We start from the raw sequence: 21,244 nt of genomic DNA on the forward strand, positions 1-21,244 counted from the left end.
TCGTAGCAGTTTCTAGCACCAATGCCCAAAGAGCAATCACCACGGCGATGCTACCGTAGAAACACGAGCAGGTAGAAACAGAGGCTGAAGCTCATCCTCTTGTTACCTGTTAAGGTTCAGGCTCTGGCTGCTGGTCTGGGGTCAGCATTTACTCAGCTTTAACCTCACTCTGGGCTTTTGACTAGCTTAGCATTAGCAACTATTAGCATACCTGCAAAGCGCTGAAGTTGTGTTAGTAGTTTGTTTCTGTTCTGGATGCAGTTTCCACTTTACCATCACACTCCCATCCTTGTGTGCAATTAAATATGAAAATGAAAATGTCCATGTACTCACCACAGAGTAATTTCCTCCAACATATGAACTGACATCAGCTGATTGTAGCGCAAATGGAACTGATTAGCAGGAGTGACAGACAATACTAAGGAACTGAAATGGGAACAGGTTCTTGTAGAGAACTGGGTCTCGATTCCCATCCCACAGATCTACAGACCGGTCTGATACCATCTAGCAACCATCAGCAGTGAGAGGTTGCTGGTTGCCTCCCTGTGATTGCTTTGGTTGCTAGCATATTGATACATCATAGTTTGAATGAAAGTGATGGCTATAAACACTGTCCAGCTCTCTGTGCACTGAAGAGATACAAACAGATACCGTGTTCCTTCAAATGTTTGCTTCTCTGAAGCGTCCAGCAGAGTTGTTAGCTAGAAATCACTTGTTGGTGTATGAATGTGTGAATGTGCAAATGAGGCATGTTGTATGCTGTTCTTTGAGTGCTTAGGTAGAGTATAAAGGCCCTATGTAAGAACCAGTCTATTTAGCAAGACTGTTAGCCTAGTTAGCATTTGTGCTAAGCTAGCTGGAAGCACTGTTAGCACACTGAAACAGAGGCTATACTTCTGGGGCACTTTGTTATATTTTGTTGAACGACAGGTGATTACATCTATAAAATAAAGATGTAAACAACTTAAATGTACACTAAGACTAAACTTTTGTATCGCAGGTTGTCTGTTGCTGCTTGCTCCACTCCCCAAACAAAAATGTTTATTTCCCATGGAAATGCCCCCACCCCCAGCTCCTTTTTGTCCCCCTTTGTTGCCCCCCAAGTTTAAACGATTGTAGAAACACCCCTGCTCTGATAAATATCTGGGACCTGAACTGTTCACTGATTTATGGGCATGCTATAAAAATATTTAAGTAAACATGCAAAGGCTGGAAGCGCTCTGGGCTTGTCTGAACACACACGTACAGGCAGCAGCTGCATTATTCACATTCAACTTACATCTTTATTTGGACTTTCTGTCTTTATGAGAGACGAAAACATCGATAATTTGGTCAACGTGTCCCTGGTGAAGGTCACCAGCGCTGGGAGATGACGTATTCAGGGACAACTGAGAAATCAGAGTTTCCCTAACACAATTAAATGTCTGATTTCCTCCTCTGGAAATGTTTTCCCACAATTATTGGTTAGTTGTCATTTTGTTTGTAACAGAAAGGAAGTTCACTGTTTTGTAAACCAGCAGGTAACTTTGACTGAATTCATGCCAGTCCATTATAAAGTTGGTGAGGTAATATATATATGTGTGTGTATGTAGTCAGGACAGAGAGGATGATATTGTGAGAAAAGTCAGATTTTGTCTGATTACATGAAAAGAATGTGAGGAGGTGCAGCAGCAGCAGGGATACTGTAAACACTGATACTCTTCATCTGTCCTTTTTGTTTGAGTTTTCTCCAACATAGAAAAGATTCACAGCATGTTTGTCTCCAATCAGATGGAGACTGTGGCTGAAATCACTTATGAATGATTGTTGTCATTGGGCCTAAACAGGTTTTCTCACTGAGCTAATTTGAGAGAGCTGAGAATAAACAGAGTCTGAGATCAGACTGATGATATTCACAAACTAAGAGAGCGTGTGTGGGACTGCTGATATTTGTTCTGCTGCTGTTAAACCATTTATTTTAAAGCGTTACTTCCTTCTGGTGCTGGAACAGTGAGCTGGGGAGTTTAGAGGACGATGGTGCTACACATGTCTGTGGAGCGTCACCGTGTTTCAGGATGCAGTGCAGATCCATACTCACTTTTGTCTACTGACCTGTTGAACCTGTAAGCAAACGATGTAAAAGTGATATAAGGCTGACAGACTGCTGCCGCCCCGGCCTGTGCTTTGAGGATTCTGACAGCATGATTCAGGCATATTAATCCATTTAAACTAACATAGTCATCCTTCTGTAAGCAGCTTCAGCGAAGCAGAATATTGAGTACAGTGATCATTACAACTGAAGGATCTGAAGAAGCCATATATCATACCATGAAAGAAAAAAAAACTGAAGAAGAGCTGAGGAGCAAAGTACTCATGATCAGTCTGGACAGGGTTACAAAGCTGTTTATAAGGCTTCAGACACAGACAGTAGAGCCTCTTAATGCGTGTTTGTTTGGGTTTCCACCAGCGTGGAAACCAAAAACAGAGAGGACATAGCTGAACATACGAAACAGGAAAAGACCGCCGTGTAATCCATTTATTTCAACAAAGTAACTGTATTCTGAATACCACCTTTTTAAACGGTAACTGTAACTGAATACAGTTACTCATATTTTGTATTTTAAATACATAACAGTGGTACATGTTACTGTTACTCCCCAACACTGCAGGGCTGATGAAATCATCACTTATAGACTGCTTTTTGTCTATTATGAATATTTGTGGATGAAACATGTAAGTGTGACAAATATGCAAGAAAGTTAAAATGAGGGGAGCCAATACTGTGTGACAGCAGTGCAGCACAAGCACACACAGGTTTGTGCGTCCCTGAGCTGTCTCTCTTTATTTGATGAACAAACATATTGTGTTTACAGTCCTGGTGATTTCTATATGTTTGTGTGAAAAACACAGGTCAGCGTTTTCTTTGTGAAATGCAGCTTAACTTGAGTTTTTCCCTTCAGGACGGTTTGAGCTGATCCTTTGTGGGGAGTGAGAGCACAGAGGGAGTGTAACGTTAGCCCGACTCACTGACTGTGAAACTGTGGAAGGACCCTTTAATGCTGCAGTTTTCACTGTGATTCATGTCTGTCTGTTTCTTCATGTTTGGCAAACGTGGAACAAACTTGGCAGGAAAACCAGAACCCCCCCCGCCCACCTTCTTAGTGTCCTCATCCTCCTCCCCCGCTCCCTCTCTCCTCCCCTTTTCTCTGTGTTCACATTCATTCAGAGCTCCGTCGCTCAGACCATCACACCTCTCTGTGCTCTCTCTGCTCTCTGATTTCTTCATCTCCAGGTCTCCCATCTGTCCCTGTCTCTACCATCCTCATCCTCACTCTGTCTTTCTTTGTCTCTCCATGGGAGTCATGTCCTCCCCCAGGTTCCTGTCACTTTATCTGCTTGGAGCCTTGCTGCTGCCGCTGCTGCTGCTGCCTGGTGAGTCTGTTGCAGCTGTTCTACTTCCTGTTCTGAATGTATTTGACATGTTTGCCCCCCCTCCTCACCCCGGCTCTGTTTGTATGTCAGGCTGAAATGAGCCCCCCTTCTGTCTGTGTAACAGGAAAAGTGATTGAGTAAGAATACAGCGGTGTCATGTGTTTTAGAGCCCACACTTCCTCTGTGATTGCACTAACCCTAACTCTAATATTCTGATGAAATAGTCACAGAAAGTCAATGAATCTTGGCTGATGCTGGAGTTTCTAACACACAGCCTTCTTTTTTTAGACCAGGATGGAAAATGCAGCGACTGCTGATGTCTAGTTTACTGTCCTGCAGGGGATTGTTGCTCTGTGAGAAATCTGGATCTGATTAAAGCTAACGGGGCACAGAAACCTTCCTCCTTAAAGCCCACTCTGTTCTGATTGGCTAACTTGCGGAAGCCTGCCGGGGGGCAGAACACAACAAAAGAAGGCTCCTTTCATGCCTCCTTTACTCTGATTGAACACAGAGTGGGTGCGGCCTCTGTCCTCTCTTTATGACATCATCCAAATTTAGCAGAAAAAAAAGTCTGTATGCGAGCTGTTAGCTCTCAGGGACTGCAGGTACATCCACAGACCGCGTTATTCCATGACCATCCACCACTGGAGCAGGAGATAGGTGACAGGAAATAAGGAGACAAGAATAGGTCCCTTTGTGTTTGTAGCTCTTTGATTTCCATGTTTTATTCTATTTCTGTTTGTCTTATCACTGAAACAAGCAACAAACAGGCGACTTGGTCCCAGATTTACTAATTGGGGTAAATTAGCGTAAAATCACAAAAATGTGCCAGTGAGTGAACGTGCCCTAATGTGTACATACAGCCAGTTTTGCTAATTACCAGTGAAACTGAAGCACACACGAGAAGATCAATGAGAAATGTTTAGTGACCAAAATCCCAAACAGTGTGACTGACAGTGGAAACAGCAGCTCAGCTCAGGCAGGTGTTTGAGATGTAAAGGCTTCTGTCTAAGCTGATGGGACTGTGTGGATCCAGCAGGTCGAGGCTGGTCCTCTGTTAACAGACACAAGACAGAACTTACCACCAACCACATGTTAATGAAGTTACTGCTGCATGGATGTAAGTGTACACGTGTTTATTTCCTGCATGCTGTGAAAGGCAAATGACTCACAGCCACCTGTGGGCAACTCATACCCTCAGCAGAATCCTGAGTACACTCAGTGACACCTGAATGATGAATCATAAGATCCCAGCACACACCATCTCAAATAACCTGACATGGAGCTCCCTGTAAATGTAGCTAAACTTAACAGAAGAAGTAAAGAAGTTTGTGTTTGCTCAGTTATACCTCTTAGCACTAAATCTTACACCGCTGGAAAAGCTCTTTGTTTCTCCTTAAATTGAGCCACATTTGTAAGGAAATGCATCCGTGTGCTGAGCAACAGAGGTGAGTATGGAAGTTGTGCCCATGAAAAATGGTTCATGCTCAAAATCCCTCCAACGTGGCTGAATATAATGCCTCCAGCCCACTGCTGAAGGCATTGCAAGTTTTGGCCAAAACTCCTCCACAGCTGGAAAAGTGACAGTTTTCACAAATGTTTGATTGCAGTTGTTGCTGCTGAGGGGGGCCCAGCCAGTTATGAGGTTTGGGGCACAATCACTTTCTCACACATGGAGGTTTGGATTTTCCACCTAAATAATAAACTCTTGTTATCTTTGTCTGATATTTAAATTTGTTCGATGAACTGAAACATTTAAGTGTGACAAACATAGAAAGAAAACAGGAAACGAGGTGGTACCTTACCACTGTACCTACAGGGTAACAGCTTTTGGTGGGGTCACTGTGATGGTGTGGGGAAAGCAAGCTTGTCATCACTGAAAACAATCTAAATGCAGAGATATCAATATGAGATCCTGCAGTCCCACAGCTCCACAGTCTGTGCCTGAACTCTCTCCTCCACGACGACAACGCTCGACCCCACCGAGCAGATTTGTCCCAGGCTACAGTGCAGAGGATGGATCAGCCTGCCTGAAGTCCTGACCTCAGCCCTTTAAACACTCGTGAGCTCCGAGTGTGCCGGTAGTGCCACAGTGAACAAAACAAACCACACTGGCTGACTGGTGATGAACGCTGGCTGAACAATGGGGTTCCATCCACAGCCGTTTGTGACCGAGCTGGTAGCCGTTTAAGAGGAAACAAAAACCTTTTCCCAGCAATGTAACGCTGAGAAAGAAATAATCCACCAAACACAAATTTCCCTACATTTGAATGCAAAGTTACTTTTGTGATAAAGTTGTGACAATTCAAACTTCCCACAGTCTGACAGAGACATCAGCTTTGTGTCCTGCTGCTGTGAACGGACAGAGGCAGACATTAGTGTGTGTGTGTGTGTGTGTGTGTGTGTGTGTGTCTGTGTGTGTCTGTGTGTGTGTGTGTGTGTGTGTCTGTGTGTGTCTGTGTGTGTGTGTGTGTGTATGTCAGTGTGTGTGTGTGTGTGAGTGTGTGTGTGTCTGTGTGTGTGTGTGTGTGTGTGTGTGTGTGTGTGTCTGTGTGTGTGTGTGTGTGAGTGTGTGTGTGTGTGTGTGTGTGTGTCTGTGTGTGTGTGTGTGTGTGTGTGTGTCTGTGTGTGTGTCTGTGTCTGTGTGTGTGTGTGTGTGTGTCAGCTGGTCTTCATTTCCTCCTGTGTAATGCACCTTTGTGATTGACAGCCTGCTAGAGATGACATACTTCCTGACTTCCTGTTTGGAAACAATTAATAATCCACCCCCACAGTTCCCATCCACCCCCACCCCCTAAAACCGTGTGTGAGCTTATTGAAATCTGAGAAACAGAAAATTAAAGTCACATGTGCACAGTCTGAAACACTCCTACAGACTCTCAGAGCCTCTGAAGCCTCATTCGCCTTCATCCACAATGACCGTGATACGTCCGCGCATCATCGACCCTGACGCTTGGTTTAATCATGCGTGTACTGGGTGTTTGTGTGCACTGTCCCTTTAATCCCGTGCAAAAGAGCAGGCGTAACATGTTGGTCGACATGGATCAGATCAGATCTGCCAGATCATCACAGGCTTGACCTCATTTGTTCTCCCACATTTACACCTTGAAGAGTTATTTAGAGCAGCGGTCCCCAACCCCCGGGCCTCGGACCGGCACCGGTCCGTGAGTCGTTTGGTACCGGGCCGCGAGAGTTGAGGCTCAGGTGTGAAATGTTTGGTTTTCAGGGTTTTTATCGGTTTTCAGCGTTATTTTGTTATCGTTTTGATCGTTAACTCGGTTTTCCTGGGTCTTTTCACGTGTGTTATGAATAAATCTTCTTTTTTTTCAGTACCGGTACTAGTTTTATTTTGTTGTATTTATCCGCGACACCTTAAAGGCCGGTCCGTGAAAATATTGTCGGGCATGAACCGGTCCGTGGCGCCAAAAAGGTTGGAGACCGCTGCTTTAGAGTAAAACGAGGACTCCTCTGGGCTGTAACTCAGGCAGTAGATCTGGTGTCCTGTATATCCAGAGGCCAGTGGGTCGATCTCTTAAGTGTGCTTGAACAGTATGTTGAAACAGAGAGTCGCCTCTTTTCTTTTCCAAACTGTCAAAATGGATGTTTGGTCAAACTGGCTGGAATCTCCAATTTGTGCACGTCCTGTCCTGGTGTTGGGCTTCTGGCACTATTACAGATATGTAAATGCTCTTGTTGACCACAGACTTTCTATCAAACCCAGTGAAGGAGACCTAACAGGAAGTGTCCAGTTCAAACTCGTTTCTGGGAGATTGATGGCTGCAGCTCTGAGGTGGAAACTGTAACTGCAGAGCAGCTGTGCTTCCATTTGTGTGTTAATTAGGAACACTAACATCTCTGAGAATGCAGGCATCATGTTGAGTTTCTATTCAGACCTTCAGAGGTCAGCTGAGGGTCTCGATCAGACTTGAGTTCCTGTCCTCATGTTTTGCATGTGTTTCAGGATCAAGTGCAGTCCAGCAGCTGTTTTTATATTTAAGTAACTAAGTAAGTAAAATGTATTTATGTAGCGTTTTTCACAGGTAAATCACAAAGTGTTTCACAGTAAAATAAGAGATGAATATAAAATATATAACAATGTAAAACAGAAAACATTAAAAGCTTGTCTATATAAAAATGTCTTCAGCTGATTTTTAAAAGAGTCAGTGGAGTCTGTACACGCTGCCTAATCACACTTAGAGCAGGTTTCAGCAGGTCACAGATATACTGGGGAGCTTGATATACTGGGGAGCTTGATATACTGGGGAGCTTGATATACTGGGGAGCTTGAGAATGTAGGATCCTACAGGTTAAAACCAACATTTTAAAGTGAAACCTAAAATTTACTGGCAACCAATGAAGAGAAGCCAAACCTGGAGTGATGTGTGATCTTGTGTTTGTGGCAGTTAAAAGTCTCGCCGCAGCTTTCTGCACAGTCTGAAGACGATCCAAAGCTGATTAATTAAAAACAAGTTACAGTAATGCAAACAGGAAGCATGAAGAATCATCTCGGGTTCAGCCTCTGACACCAGCAGGCTGAAATATTCCTTAGGAGATAGAAACAGCTCAGAGATGCTCTCACCACATTAAACTGTTGAATATGACACCGAGGAGTCTGAGGCTCAGTTCAGCAGAAGAGTCTAAGAAGCTGACACGCTGCCTGATTTCTGAAATCACGTTATCAGTAATCAAAGTTTCTCTTTTATGAGAGTTTAGCTGGAGAAATCGTCGTTTAACCATGGCTTGATGTCTGACAGGCAATTACTTAAACTAGACAATTTATAAAACTCTTTGAAAGAGCAGTATAAGTGAATGTCATCAGCATAGAGGTGATTGGAGATATTTTTGTAACGCCTAATGATTTTGGCCTCGGGGGGAAATATAGAGCAAAAAGAGACCTGGACCCAGGACAGATCCCTGAGGGACCCCACAAGGCAGACGTCACGAAAACAGTCAAGATCTCTCAGATAAATATGACATGAACCATTTTAAAACACCAGCAGGAATCCCAGCAGTAATCATGATGCTGTAATCTACAGTATCAAAGTGAGGCCAACAGAACCAGCACTGTGTACTCAGACATCATTACACACTTTAAGTAGAGCCGTTTCAGTGGAGCGCGATTAAAGAAAACCAGACCTGAAAACATCCATGACAGAAAGAGTTAAGCTGTTTTGCTACTGTTTGGAAGAGCTGGATCCAAACGAGGTTTTCGTTAACTAAAGTGCTGTGTAGATGTCGACCTCTACAGTTGGGTTTCTGGCTCCTGGCGTCACTTTGGTAAAAAGCCTGATATTCATCAGACGACAGCAGATGGTTTTGTTTTCCCCCCAAAAAAGCTTCTGATGTGTAAAACTTTGTCTGGTGACAGCCACGCGCTGTTTATACAGATCACTGTTAGAGGACTGAACTTGTGACAAAGTGGATTTAACGAGCTGCAGAGTGAACAGGAAGTGAAGTTTTATTTGTGTTTGTGGAGATAAGACTCTGAGACTCTTTCATGAATCAGTGTGGTGGTGTTCAGACAGTGAGCAGAAACTTTTTCCCAGAGAAACTCTGGGCTCAGCTGATGTATGTGAGGGAGGAAGAGGAGCATCCTTGGGGACCAGGATTCCCACCAGAATGTGACTGAAGGCTTTTCTCATCGCTTTTCCCTCTGCGATCGGTCCTCTTATTGTCAGCGCCTCGATCCACCTGCTTCGGTGGCACAGAGCGGAGAATCAGCGCCCCCTGCTGGTCGTGTCAGGGTGCCCGTAGCACTCATGTATACATACATGCTTGCATGAATGTGTGTGAGTGCGTGAATGAGGCAAAATGCTTTGAGTGCTCAGGTGAAGTACAGAAGTCCATGTTTTTAACTATGACATCCAAATCTGGGCAGACCACCAGTCTTATTCTGAGCCTTGTTTTCCCATCTTTCCCATCTTTCCCAACTTTCCCGACTTTTCCAAGACAGAAACTCAGTTTTGAGATTTTCCAACACCACAGAAATCTATATTTCATCCCTTTAAAAAACTGTTTAAAAGCCTTCCTGTATGCTGAATATCCATGTTGTTCCCACAGTGATGACCTTCACATGACTTGCTTTGAGTTTCCGACTCTTCATGCGTTTTCCTGAATCGTCCATGTTTTCCAGATGTGCTGATCTAAGAGAAGTTTGTCCTTCTTTGTGGTAAACATGTTTTTCTGTGAGACGCCCTCTGCTGTCTGCGGACGCTCGGCCGTGTCCTGTGCGAGGCTTGTGGTTGTCGGATGCTCCTTGATGACGTGTCTCTTCACATCAGTCACACGGCAGAAATGTCCAAAATCCTTCAGCTGTGATGGAAGCTGCAAACTTTTAATTCACACAGTGACAAACTTTAAAGCTGTCTTACTATTAATGTTCCAGCTTGTTACACTTGTCTTATTACACTTTGCTGTCTGAGAAACAACCCCAGCACACCCTTCAGGCCCTGTTTATGACCTGTGGTGACCAAAGTTTACCCAGTCACATCGTTTTGGGCTCACGTCTTTGTTACAGAAAGCAGGAAATGCTAGTTCAAAATCTCAGAGCAGCATCTGAATCTCTTGTCAAAGCCAAAAGTCAGCACTCAGTATGTCTTGATGCATGCTCAGCAAACCAGGAAAGAAAGCTGATTGTACTGATCAGTATCCAGGTGACTTCTCCAGTCTCGCCTGACTGAGCCAAGGTTAGCTGAAGACAGTAATGACACCAATTCAAACCAAAACCACGATGATGACAGCACTGTTGCCTCACAGCAAGAAGGTCCTGAGTTCAGTTCCAGCATCAGGTCTTTCTGTGTGGAGTTTGCATGTTCTCCCCATGTACTCCAGCTTCCTCCCACAGTCCACAGACATGCAGTTAGTGGGGTTAGGTTAACTGCAAACTCTAAACTGCCCATAGGTGTGAATGGTTGTCTCTCTGTGACAGACTGGGGACCTGTCCAGGGTGTCCCCCTGCCTCTCGCCCTGTGCTAGCTGGGACAGGCTCCAGAGCTGCAGCTTTCACTCATTTGTTGAATAAAATGTTAGATTTGGTAAAGTTTTCCTTGAAGGTTAAACTTGTTCTACACCTGTGCAGTGTTAGACAACATACAGCATAGCTCAGACACCTCCGCTGTGTGATTTAACATTACGTTTGCAGTAAAGCTCACAGCTGGAGAAGGTCACTCTTGGAAATGTTAATAACTTGAAACAAGGTGCGGCGAACGTGGCGTCCAGGCTGTTCGAGAGCAGATAGATTCATAACAATAATACGTCTGTGAAAACATGCTGAGGCTCACATCTGAAGACAAACACTCCCCACAGTTTCTTCTGGAGGCCAGTGGAGAAATAACTTTGATGCACGGAGTAATGGAAACAATCCAAAACTGAAAATATGAGACAACTCCTCAACGGAGCTTCACGGGGTCAGAGAGTCATATTTACTGGAGTCTGCGCCGTCAGACACACTTTTTACAAACTTTAACAGTTACCCAGAGCTCATGGAGCATTTCTTAGAGTCTCCTGTTTTAAATACATACAGAATATGAATCTGTTAGATTATTTAAGGTCTGCTTTACCAGCTGCAGCTTAGTGATGGACAGACGAATGCTTCTCTATTCATAATCAAGTCAAACTGAAACTTTTCATTGGTCATGTGATGTAAGATTTTTATATGATTTGAGAGACATACAGACGGTTTGTTGTGCTGCTGTTTGGGGGTGGGGGGGTGGGGGGGGAGGATTGGAAGAAAACAGAAACTGGAGATGGATTCAAACCTTCACAGAGCTCAAAGTGACAGGAAACAAGATTAAATTCAGGATAAGTAAATCAAATGCAGAGCTTCATTTTCTTTCTTAACACAATAGGATATAAAAAGGATAAAATAACCACAATGTCATATTACAGCTAAAGAAAGCATATTAAGAAATTTGTTTAAATCAAATCAAACTTATATGTATTCTGATTTTCTTTAATTTTTTCACAATTACAAGAAATGAAAGAAAGAGAAACATCAATTTGAAACAGTCTGAAGTGGAAAATGATTATTTTGAATATTTTTCTCCTGATCGTTTGTTTTTCAGAGCGTTCGTCTCAGTGTGAAGCTCAGCTGAGAAACTTTCAGCCTGTAACACTGAAGCTGTCTCAGAGACAGACACTCATTCATCTGCATTTTGCTCTCAGGTTCTTGGGCCGAGCATTATGATGATTTCACATCATCTCCAGATTACGACTCTGACTACAACTCCACCTTTGAGTACAGCTTCTTCAGTAAGTCCCTCTTAAGTTTCTTCACTAAGAAAAGAAAAAGATTTCTCTCCCACAAGGTCGCTGCGTCTGAAAACACCGAGGCAAACCAGGCCTCTTTAATTACAGTTAAATGGGAACATATTTAGACATCTGAAGTTAATTTAGACTCTTCATTATTGACATGTTGTTCTCTTAAGCACACAAACACAGTAGGTCATTGTAGTGACATTCTTCAGCTTTACCTTGATGTTAATGCTGCATGGACTGATGTTTAAATGACATCACTGTTTGTCAGTGTGACACGTGCAGCCTGACAGGGCAGCCCGGTGGGGGCATGCTGAGGGTCTATAATGGTGGGCCACAATATCAGCAACAGTGTATACAACATGTACAAATATGCAATAAACTGAGTTCTCAGTCCCATATTTGTTACACTTGCATGTTTGAAATGATCCAAGTAATCTACAAAAAAAGATTCATCAACTCAAAAACTAAGAAAAATGTATCAAACTCTGAACATGGAATGAAACATTTTATTACTTCAAATCTACAGCCCATCAGTTATTATTATTGTTACTGTTTCCAGTGAAACGATGGGAGCCGTTTGGCTTTGAGAGGTGATGCACAGCTGATGGATGTTTGTTGGTGTTTGCAGGTAATACGAGCAGCGAGGACCTGGACAGACTTGTGGAACGCTTCCTCGATCCAGACGAAACTACGGAGGACACTGGAGGACCAGAGGAGGAAGTGGCTGTAACCATGGTGATTACAAGAGGAACAACAGAGGGGGTCAACGCTCATGGCACTGCACCATTTCCTGTATGTTTGGTAAGAGCGAGTATTGAGAGGCGGGGCCTGACTGTGACTGTGTGCATTTTTGGTGTTTATTGAAGCAGATTTGAATCAGGTTGGTACAGCTGTTGCTGGGTTGGAACATCTTAGTCGCACTGTGACAATTAAAGGTCCCACTTCAGCTGTTAAATGGTAAATGGACTGGTTCTTATATAGCGCTTTTTTTCTACTCTTCTGAGCACTCAAAGCGCTTTATACAACTTGTGCATTCACACGTTGTTCTAAGTACTTTCTAAGTAACATTCACACACATTCATACTCCGATGGATGCATCAGAGAGCAATTTGGGGTTAATATCTTGCACACAGACTAGAGGAAGCCAGGAATCGAACCACCAACCTTCCGATCAGTAGATGACCTGCTGTACCGCCTGAGCTACAGCCACCCTTGACCATGAGCTACTGTTAGCAGTAGCTCATGGTCAAGCAGCCATTCATTTTACCTGAATCCTAGAATCTCTCCTGATTATGTTGCTCTATCTATTTTCTCACTGCTTTAATTGAACCTTCCTCCATCTGTCCCTCATCCTGTTGGGCCTGCCTGTAAGATGTGAAACAAAGTGACTTTGATAGATATCCTTATTGATCCAGTTTCTCTTCTGAACAGAGCCAGTTCACAACAGCATCTCTTTAAAGTCTTATGATAATGTGGTGATACTGAGCCAAAATCACAAGTATACCTTTGTTGCTGAATCCAGTTGAAAAGTATAAATGAATTATGTATTTTAATGTTGGCTTAACAAACAGCTTCATTTTTTCTCATTTCAGTGGCTCTCATACACCTTCGTAATTTTCAGCTTCGCCACTTCTTCCACACTAAAGGTGTGTGAGTGCACAGCGAAGGTGGGGGAGGGTCCTGTTGTGTTGAGAGATTTGATTAGACAGTATCAGTATTGAAAATGAGTGACGGGCTGTGCATCCGACCTCCAATTGACCCAAACGTGCATCTACCTACCGGGAGAAGTTCAGAGATATCGATCATGTTCTGAGGAAAACGAACTCTTTAGCTTCTGCTGAGCTCCTTCATGATTCCTCAGCTCCGGGTTTGGATCAGAGCTGCAGGACCTGCTGATCCACATCCAAGCTGAGCTCTGCTGGTATTTATAGATGTGCTGACTGAGCAGCTGCCTGCAGACTGAGCCCATCTGCTTTGTGTAAAAAAGAATAGGTCTGATCTCTGCTGGCACCAACAAACACAACGCTTCTCAAATCCGTGAATAAAAACAACTCGAGTGCAGTAAAAAAACAGAGAAGAAGAAAAAACAGCAGAAACAGGACAGCAAAGGATCTGTTCATGTTTAAACATTACATAGAGCTGATCTGAGGTCTGCTGTTCTTGGTCTTGTCAAGTTCACTTTGGTTGAGTTCCAGCATCCATTAACTCACAAAAGAACCATAAATCTGCACCACGGAAGAAGAAACGAGTTCACAAACTGCTGTTGATCTCTGTGAGGAAAAACATTTCACAATCCTGCCTCTGTGTCCCCGTCAGGTTTCTGTGGTCAGGCTGAAAACTCTGCTGCGCCTCATGGTTCACCAAAACCTGAGTCAAAGCCAAACCTTCAGGTTTAAACTCAGAAAACCACACACGGTTTCACTTAACTCCCAGATTATGAATTAAACAATTTTTTTAAAATATGTTTCTGTTCCACCGCATGTCTGTATCCCCCCACCCCCCTTTCTTCCTGTTAAAAGGGAGTTTTTCCTTCTCACTGTAACCAAAGCTCTTGCTCGTAGGAGGTCATATGATTGGTGGAGTTTGCTCAGTGCCTTCCAGTACAAAGAGCCTCGAGGCGACTGTTACTGTGATTTAGCTCTGTGTAAATAAAACAGAATTGAAAAGTTTAAACTTTCTGATGGTCCTGAATTTAAATCTCTGTCAGGATTCAGGAACTCCAAAGATGGTGATAAAAGTTCAACTTCCAAAGCTTTATTTAGAGCCAACAAACCTTTTTCCAAATTTGCTGTTGTTTCTATACACGCACCTTTCATGTTCATCAAAGCTAATGCTAGAGTTTAGAAAAGTATCCAGGATGGTTGTTAAGTGGCGAGCCTGTAGAAGGATTTTTGTTCATCATTAGGCTGCCCGCTGCACAAAGTGCGTCTCTATATGTCATTTGAGGACCTCCATCTTTGGTCCACTGACGGGTTGTTTTGTGACGCCAGGCGACGTCTATTTTGTTTGACGTCCTCTGTCTGTTGTCGTCTGTAGGACCTCTGTGTACGCGCTCCAAATAGTCCAAATTTGGTTGTTGTACAAGTCTTTTTAAAACTGAGACACCTTTTAGACATCGTTTTCATAATGCTGCTACATGTATGTAATCCACCGTGATCTGCAGACAGTTTTCTGAGCAGATGGTCCAGTTGATGAACAAACCGCTCATACTTTCTGTCACAACGTCTCTCGGAGCAGGCGACCATCACAGCACCATTCACTCCCTCTGACAAGGCTTTGCACAATAAAACAGGATACTTAAAAATGAACCTTATATAATGCAAATGCTCTTTTAAACGTATGAAACACATATTTTAATGAATGACAATTTTAACCTGGTTACAAACAAATAAGCTGATTAACTAAAATAAATAAAACATTTAAAGAAAATCAGTAAAATGTAAAATAACCAAAAATGATCCACATGAATGAATCAACAGGCTAAGACATAGTTATCCATATTCATGTCATGTTGATAACGACAATGTTGACATTTGTAAATTAAAAAATATTGCATTTATTAATCATGTACATTTCCTGCACCTCTCCACAATGTCCAAATAAGTGTCCAGGTTGGGTCACTGTTGGACGTCCTATGGATGTCCAGAATTGGTCATGGACCGACAGACCCAATATAGACCTGATGTCCAATGTCCAGTGGGTGAGCTGTGCCCTCTCCCCTCCTACAAGGTCCACAGTCTGTGATCTGTGCTCTGATTTGTCTGGATCAGTAAAAACATCCTTCAAAGAGCATCACGAGTGACAGCGCAAACACAAACAGTAAAACAATTACAGACAACAATCAGCAAAGAAGAAATAAACACAACAGTAGCAATTCTGATCATTTAAATACAACCTCAAAAACAGCAGAGGTGTGGAAAATACAATAAACTTCTATTTATTGGACACAAACCAAAAGTGACACCTAGTGGTCTTAACGGGATATGACATCAGATCGCTGCAGACCTTCATCTGGAACAACGAGAATAACAACTCTTCATTATTCAGAGCAGAAGCATCACCGTGTGGCACAAACAGAGGAGACAGAGATCTCTGTTCCTGTGTTTCATACACAGCCACAGGATGAAGCTTTATTAGCACAACAACACCAAACAGAAACACTGACAACATGTCACTAACTGGTGCACCAGTCTCAGTCCACACTCAGTAGAACAAACGGTTGTAGTTATGTTATAAATGAACATTAAAAACAAGAGATTCAGTTTTAAACCACAACAACAGTCGCCTCGAGGTGCTTTGTACTGTAAGGTCGACCCTACAGTGATACACATGAAGAGTCAACAATTCTACTCCTCTCAGTTCTATAAATATCAACACTTCACGAGTTCTTTTGATTCCTCAGAGGCATCTGATGGAAGACAACACACTGCTCAGTAGACCATTTAACACTTTATTACTTCTAGAAGGGAGATGCCAGCACGACACGTTGCCGCGGATCTCAAAATGCTGGTGTTTTATTTATTACAGAAGCTCTCTCATTCTAGTCTAAACTACAGTGTCTCAGTAACTTTCCACCAGAGATGCTCCCCTCTTATCTACTTTTTCCCAGGCGAGAGCGAGAGTCTGCAGCTCTCTACTCCCCAAGGACACACGGTCTCATGCCTTTATTTTCAGGGCTGTGTCTACTTAATACTACACTATATAACTTTATAACACTTATTAATAAAAAAGCATAGATTATTGAGGCACTGAAAAATTATTTATTCCCATCAGTTATTTTACATATAATCACAGTAAACTAGTAATAACAAAGCAACTAACAAGCTTCATGGTCAAACTTTCTAACAAAAACAATAAATATGTTGTCAAATGTCACTTATGACCCACTGAAGATGATGATGAAGACTATTTAACCATTCAACAAGCTGATGATGTGTTTACTGTCTGCAGGAAATCAGGACGCTGCTCTGGACTCTGATGATCCTGTTGGTCCTGCAGCAGCTGCAACACACACTGTGAGCCAACACACACAGACACACACACACACACACGCACGCACACACGCGCACACACACACACACACACACACACACACACACACACACACACACACACATTCAGATCATTTAAACATTAGGAGAACCAAACTCTTCATAACATGCAGCGTTAAAGCTGAAGTTTCCTCAGTAAGAACTATACAGGGAGTGCAGAATTATTAGGCAAGTTGTATTTTTGAGGAATAATTTTATTATTGAACAACAACCATGTTCTCAATGAACCCAAAAAACTCATTAATATCAAAGCTGAATGTTTTTGGAAGTAGTTTTTTGTTTGTTTTTAGTTTTAGCTATTTTAGGGGGATATCTGTGTGTGCAGGTGACTATTACTGTGCAGAATTATTAGGCAACTTAACAAAAAACAAATATATACCCATTTCAATGATTTATTTTTACCAGTGAAACCAATATAACATCTCCACATTCACAAATATACATTTCTGACATTCAAAGACAAAACAAAAACAAATCAGCGACCAATATAGCCACCTTTCTTTGCAAGGACACTCAAAAGCCTGCCATCCATGGATTCTGTCAGTGTTTTGATCTGTTCACCATCAACATTGCGTGCAGCAGCAACCACAGCCTCCCAGACACTGTTCAGAGAGGTGTACTGTTTTCCCTCCTTGTAAATCTCACATTTGATGATGGACCACAGGTTCTCAATGGGGTTCAGATCAGGTGAACAAGGAGGCCATGTCATTAGTTTTTCTTCTTTTATACCCTTTCTTGCCAGCCACGCTGTGGAGTACTTGGACGCGTGTGATGGAGCATTGTCCTGCATGAAAATCATGTTTTTCTTGAAGGATGCAGACTTCTTCCTGTACCACTGCTTGAAGAAGGTGTCTTCCAGAAACTGGCAGTAGGACTGGGAGTTGAGCTTGACTCCATCCTCAACCCGAAAAGGCCCCACAAGCTCATCTTTGATGATACCAGCCCAAACCAGTACTCCACCTCCACCTTGCTGGCGTCTGAGTCGGACTGGAGCTCTCTGCCCTTTACCAATCCAGCCACGGGCCCATCCATCTGGCCCATCAAGACTCACTCTCATTTCATCAGTCCATAAAACCTTAGAAAAACCAGTCTTGAGATATTTCTTGGCCCAGTCTTGACGTTTCAGCTTGTGTGTCTTGTTCAGTGGTGGTCGTCTTTCAGCCTTTCTTACCTTGGCCATGTCTCTGAGTATTGCACACCTTGTGCTTTTGGGCACTCCAGTGATGTTGCAGCTCTGAAATATGGCCAAACTGGTGGCAAGTGGCATCTCGGCAGCTGCACGCTTGACTTTTCTCAGTTCATGGGCAGTTATTTTGCGCCTTGGTTTTTCCACACGCTTCTTGCGACCCTGTTGACTATTTTGAATGAAACGCTTGATTGGTCGATGATCACGCTTCAGAAGCTTTGCAATTTTGAGACTGCTGCATCCCTCTGCAAGATATCTCACTATTTTTGACTTTTCTGAGCCTGTCAAGTCCTTCTTTTGACCCATTTTGCCAAAGGAAAGGACGTTGCCTAATAATTATGCACACCTGATATAGGGTGTTGATGTCATTAGACCACACCCCTTCTCATTACAGAGATGCACATCACCTAATATGCTTAATTGGTAGTAGGCTTTCGAGCCTATACAGCTTGGAGTAAGACAACATGCATGAAGAGGATGATGTGGACAAAATACTCATTTGCCTAATAATTCTGCACTCCCTGTAAATGCGGCTCAGGTCTGATCCCAGTTCAGTTAAACCTGAAACTTTTTGCTGTTGGAGTCATAAAAACAAAGACTTCACGGAGGCCCGATGAGTTCAGTATTAACAGAGTTTTAGCTTTAATAATGAATCCAAATGTTACAACAACTTGATAAAAAGTTGGAAGTGTGTCTGTGGTTTGTGACAGATTTTGTGTTTTTAGGATTTAAATCAAAGATTCTGAGTGTGAGTCTGGCATTTCCAATGATTCAATCAGATAAAAGTTGTTGAATGAAAGTTTGTCTGCTGTCAGGAGGAAAGGTTTCCCCTCTTCTTCTTCCATGTGGAGTCTTTTGTTCCTTTTAGTTCATGAATAAATGAAAATCATAGAAATGTCAGATTTTCTACTTTCAGTATTTTTCAGCTTCCACTGGAGCGTCTTTGTTTAACGGGCTGACCACAGGAAATATATTTATCCAAAGCTTGTTTCGGTAATTATATGCAAATTATTTAAGTTTCCAGATTTGTTTGGGCTGACTTTGCTCTTTTCGGTCACATGTGTGTAATCTTTAATATAGTTGATTTGTCAAAATATAATATGTGCTTAAACATGGAAATGCACAAATTTCAGTCTAAGTAGATGAAAGCTGCTGACCAATCAGCTTCTGTTGTCACAGCATGAATGGATGGAAACAAGCATTCAGGCTGTAACAGTTGCTGTTGTGGCTGTTGTAATACAGTGTATCGCCACATGGTGGCGCCTCTTGTGTCATGGCTGGTAGGTCGCCCCCTTTTTCTTCCTCTTCGTTAAACCATCTCTGATATGGATCCTCCGTGTGTAGGTGCACTAGTGCGCTCTCGAGTAAGGTGAGGTAGAGCTGGCTGTTTTATTTGTAATATTTCAAACAAGCGAGTACTTGTGGAAAGTCGTGGCTCGTTGACTATCCACCTGCACACCTCCACGGCTGGCTTCATCTCCACCACACGTTACAAGGTGTTTGGTTTTCTTTGAATTTGCACAGTTTGATGTTTGATTTGATGTTTTTCATGTTGCAGCTGGTGACAGGTGTCGAGACAAGCCCCTCAGCTCCGTCCTCACTGAACATGGCTCCTCATGAGCGCAGCGTGGGAGCAGGTGGACCAATCACAGAGCTTCTTTCCTGAATCACTTCAGAGAGAGAAAGTTTGCAGACAAACGCCTGGAAGATTTCACTACGTGGTGACATTTTTATTATACGTAAAGACGTTTTTTAATGGAACTGCTGATTAAGCCATACTTTAGAAAAGATGTTTATATTTGTAATAAAAAGATGTTTTTAAAGACAATATGAAGTTATTTTGTGTCCTTATTGTGCAAACAAACAACATAAGTGTTTGTAGTTGAGTGCAAACAGTCACTGTGTTACAGAATAAACATGTTCATGGACGGGGTCAGCGGGGGCCTGGAGCTTGTCTCTGCTTTCATTTTTTCTCCAAATCATAAGTGTTGTTGGCTGAACTGTGAAACGTCAGCTGAAAGATTTCTATTACAACAGAACCGTCACTGTGCAAACGTTTGCATCTGTTCATATTCAGGATCCAGGAGCGGATTTGGAGCCACAGTTTAATCACAGATTTATTTTACTTTTGATACATTTTTGATTGTGCTGTTTATAGTTTTCCTCTAAATCCTGTTTGTTTGCATAAAAAAGACACAAAAGTGACAGAATAAAAACACGATTGTATGAACATATTTGCAGATACATTTATATATAAACATATTAAAGATGAAGTATTTAAAGTGGCCCCCAGTATCCTCCGTGGTTACAATCATCAGTTTGTCAGCAACATGTTTCATTGTTTATTTGGATGTTTGATCTTCCTGCTCGAAAAAACAAAACTGCAGTCCATCGACAACATGCTGAAAATTATTTTTATTAAAAAATAAACATTTTCCAAAACGTTTCAGATGTAGCAGCAAAATAAGTTTGACAGAAAATCAGCATGAAGAAGAAAACACCTGGACTTCTATAGGTTTGTGAATGTGTCAGCTCGCATCCAAAAGGGCTTCCTAGCAGCGGCAGAGATGAAGAAGACGGGCGTAGCGATCGATGTAGCGGTTCCCAATGACAGCAACATCAGGAAGAAGGAACACGAGAAGCTCGAGAAATACCAAGGGCTCAGAGCGTCATGTGAAGGCTGTGTGCAGGCAGGAAAAGGACCCAAAATGCAGACTCACAGAAACCAAAGGTGAACTTAAATACAGCTTTAATGCTGAACTCAAAAAGTAGCAAACTTCCAAATCAACTTACACAGACAGCCAGAAAACACAGCATGAATGAGGGTAGATCACAACACAGGCACAGAGAAACACAGGGCTTAAATACACAGAGGGAGCAATCAGGGATGGGAAACAGGAGGGAAACACAGCTGGGGCAAATCAGGGCTAACGAGACAAGGGAAGCACAACCACACACATTAACAACAGACACGGACTTTCAAAGTAAAACAGGAAACACAGACTGAACTCACAGACACAGACTCACAAGCAGGCACTGCAACAGAGGGAACAGAGACGTGGGACCAGGGCAGACAGACACTGACTGGACAGAGAATAGAGGGAGTAAGGAAACCAAAACCTGAGAACCACATAATCACACACCAAGAAGAACTGGGGAAAAATAGAAATGCAAAACAGAAACCAAAACCTTCACAAAAATAAACTAAGATAAGAACACAAATAAAAAGGTACAAAACTGAAACCACTGGGTCAACGACCCAGGTACCCTAACACAGAGAAGAGCGCGAGAAAATGTGGAGGGTGACGGTAACAGTGGTCCCAGTCGGAGCACTCGGTGC

The 21,244-nt window shown here is 42.7% G+C and overlaps 1 protein-coding gene across 1 annotated transcript; it reads left to right on the forward strand.

Moving 5' to 3' along the window:
• Nucleotides 1–3,184: 3,184 nt before the first annotated feature.
• On the forward strand, nt 3,185–20,189 carry LOC146362351 (uncharacterized). The gene is made up of 5 exons (XM_084919949.1): nt 3,185–3,411; nt 11,575–11,661; nt 12,296–12,468; nt 16,618–16,682; nt 19,463–20,189. The coding sequence occupies exons 1-5, from the start codon at nt 3,333–3,335 to the stop codon at nt 19,467–19,469; spliced, it is 411 nt and encodes a 136-aa protein (XP_084776075.1). The 5' UTR covers nt 3,185–3,332; the 3' UTR covers nt 19,470–20,189.
• The last annotated feature ends 1,055 nt before the right edge of the window (nt 20,190–21,244 follow it).

Source organism: Perissodus microlepis, chromosome 22 (genome assembly GCF_051167445.1).
Source record: "Perissodus microlepis isolate ML-2025 ecotype Zambia chromosome 22, ASM5116744v1, whole genome shotgun sequence".
NCBI classification, from domain to species: domain Eukaryota; kingdom Metazoa; phylum Chordata; class Actinopteri; order Cichliformes; family Cichlidae; genus Perissodus; species Perissodus microlepis.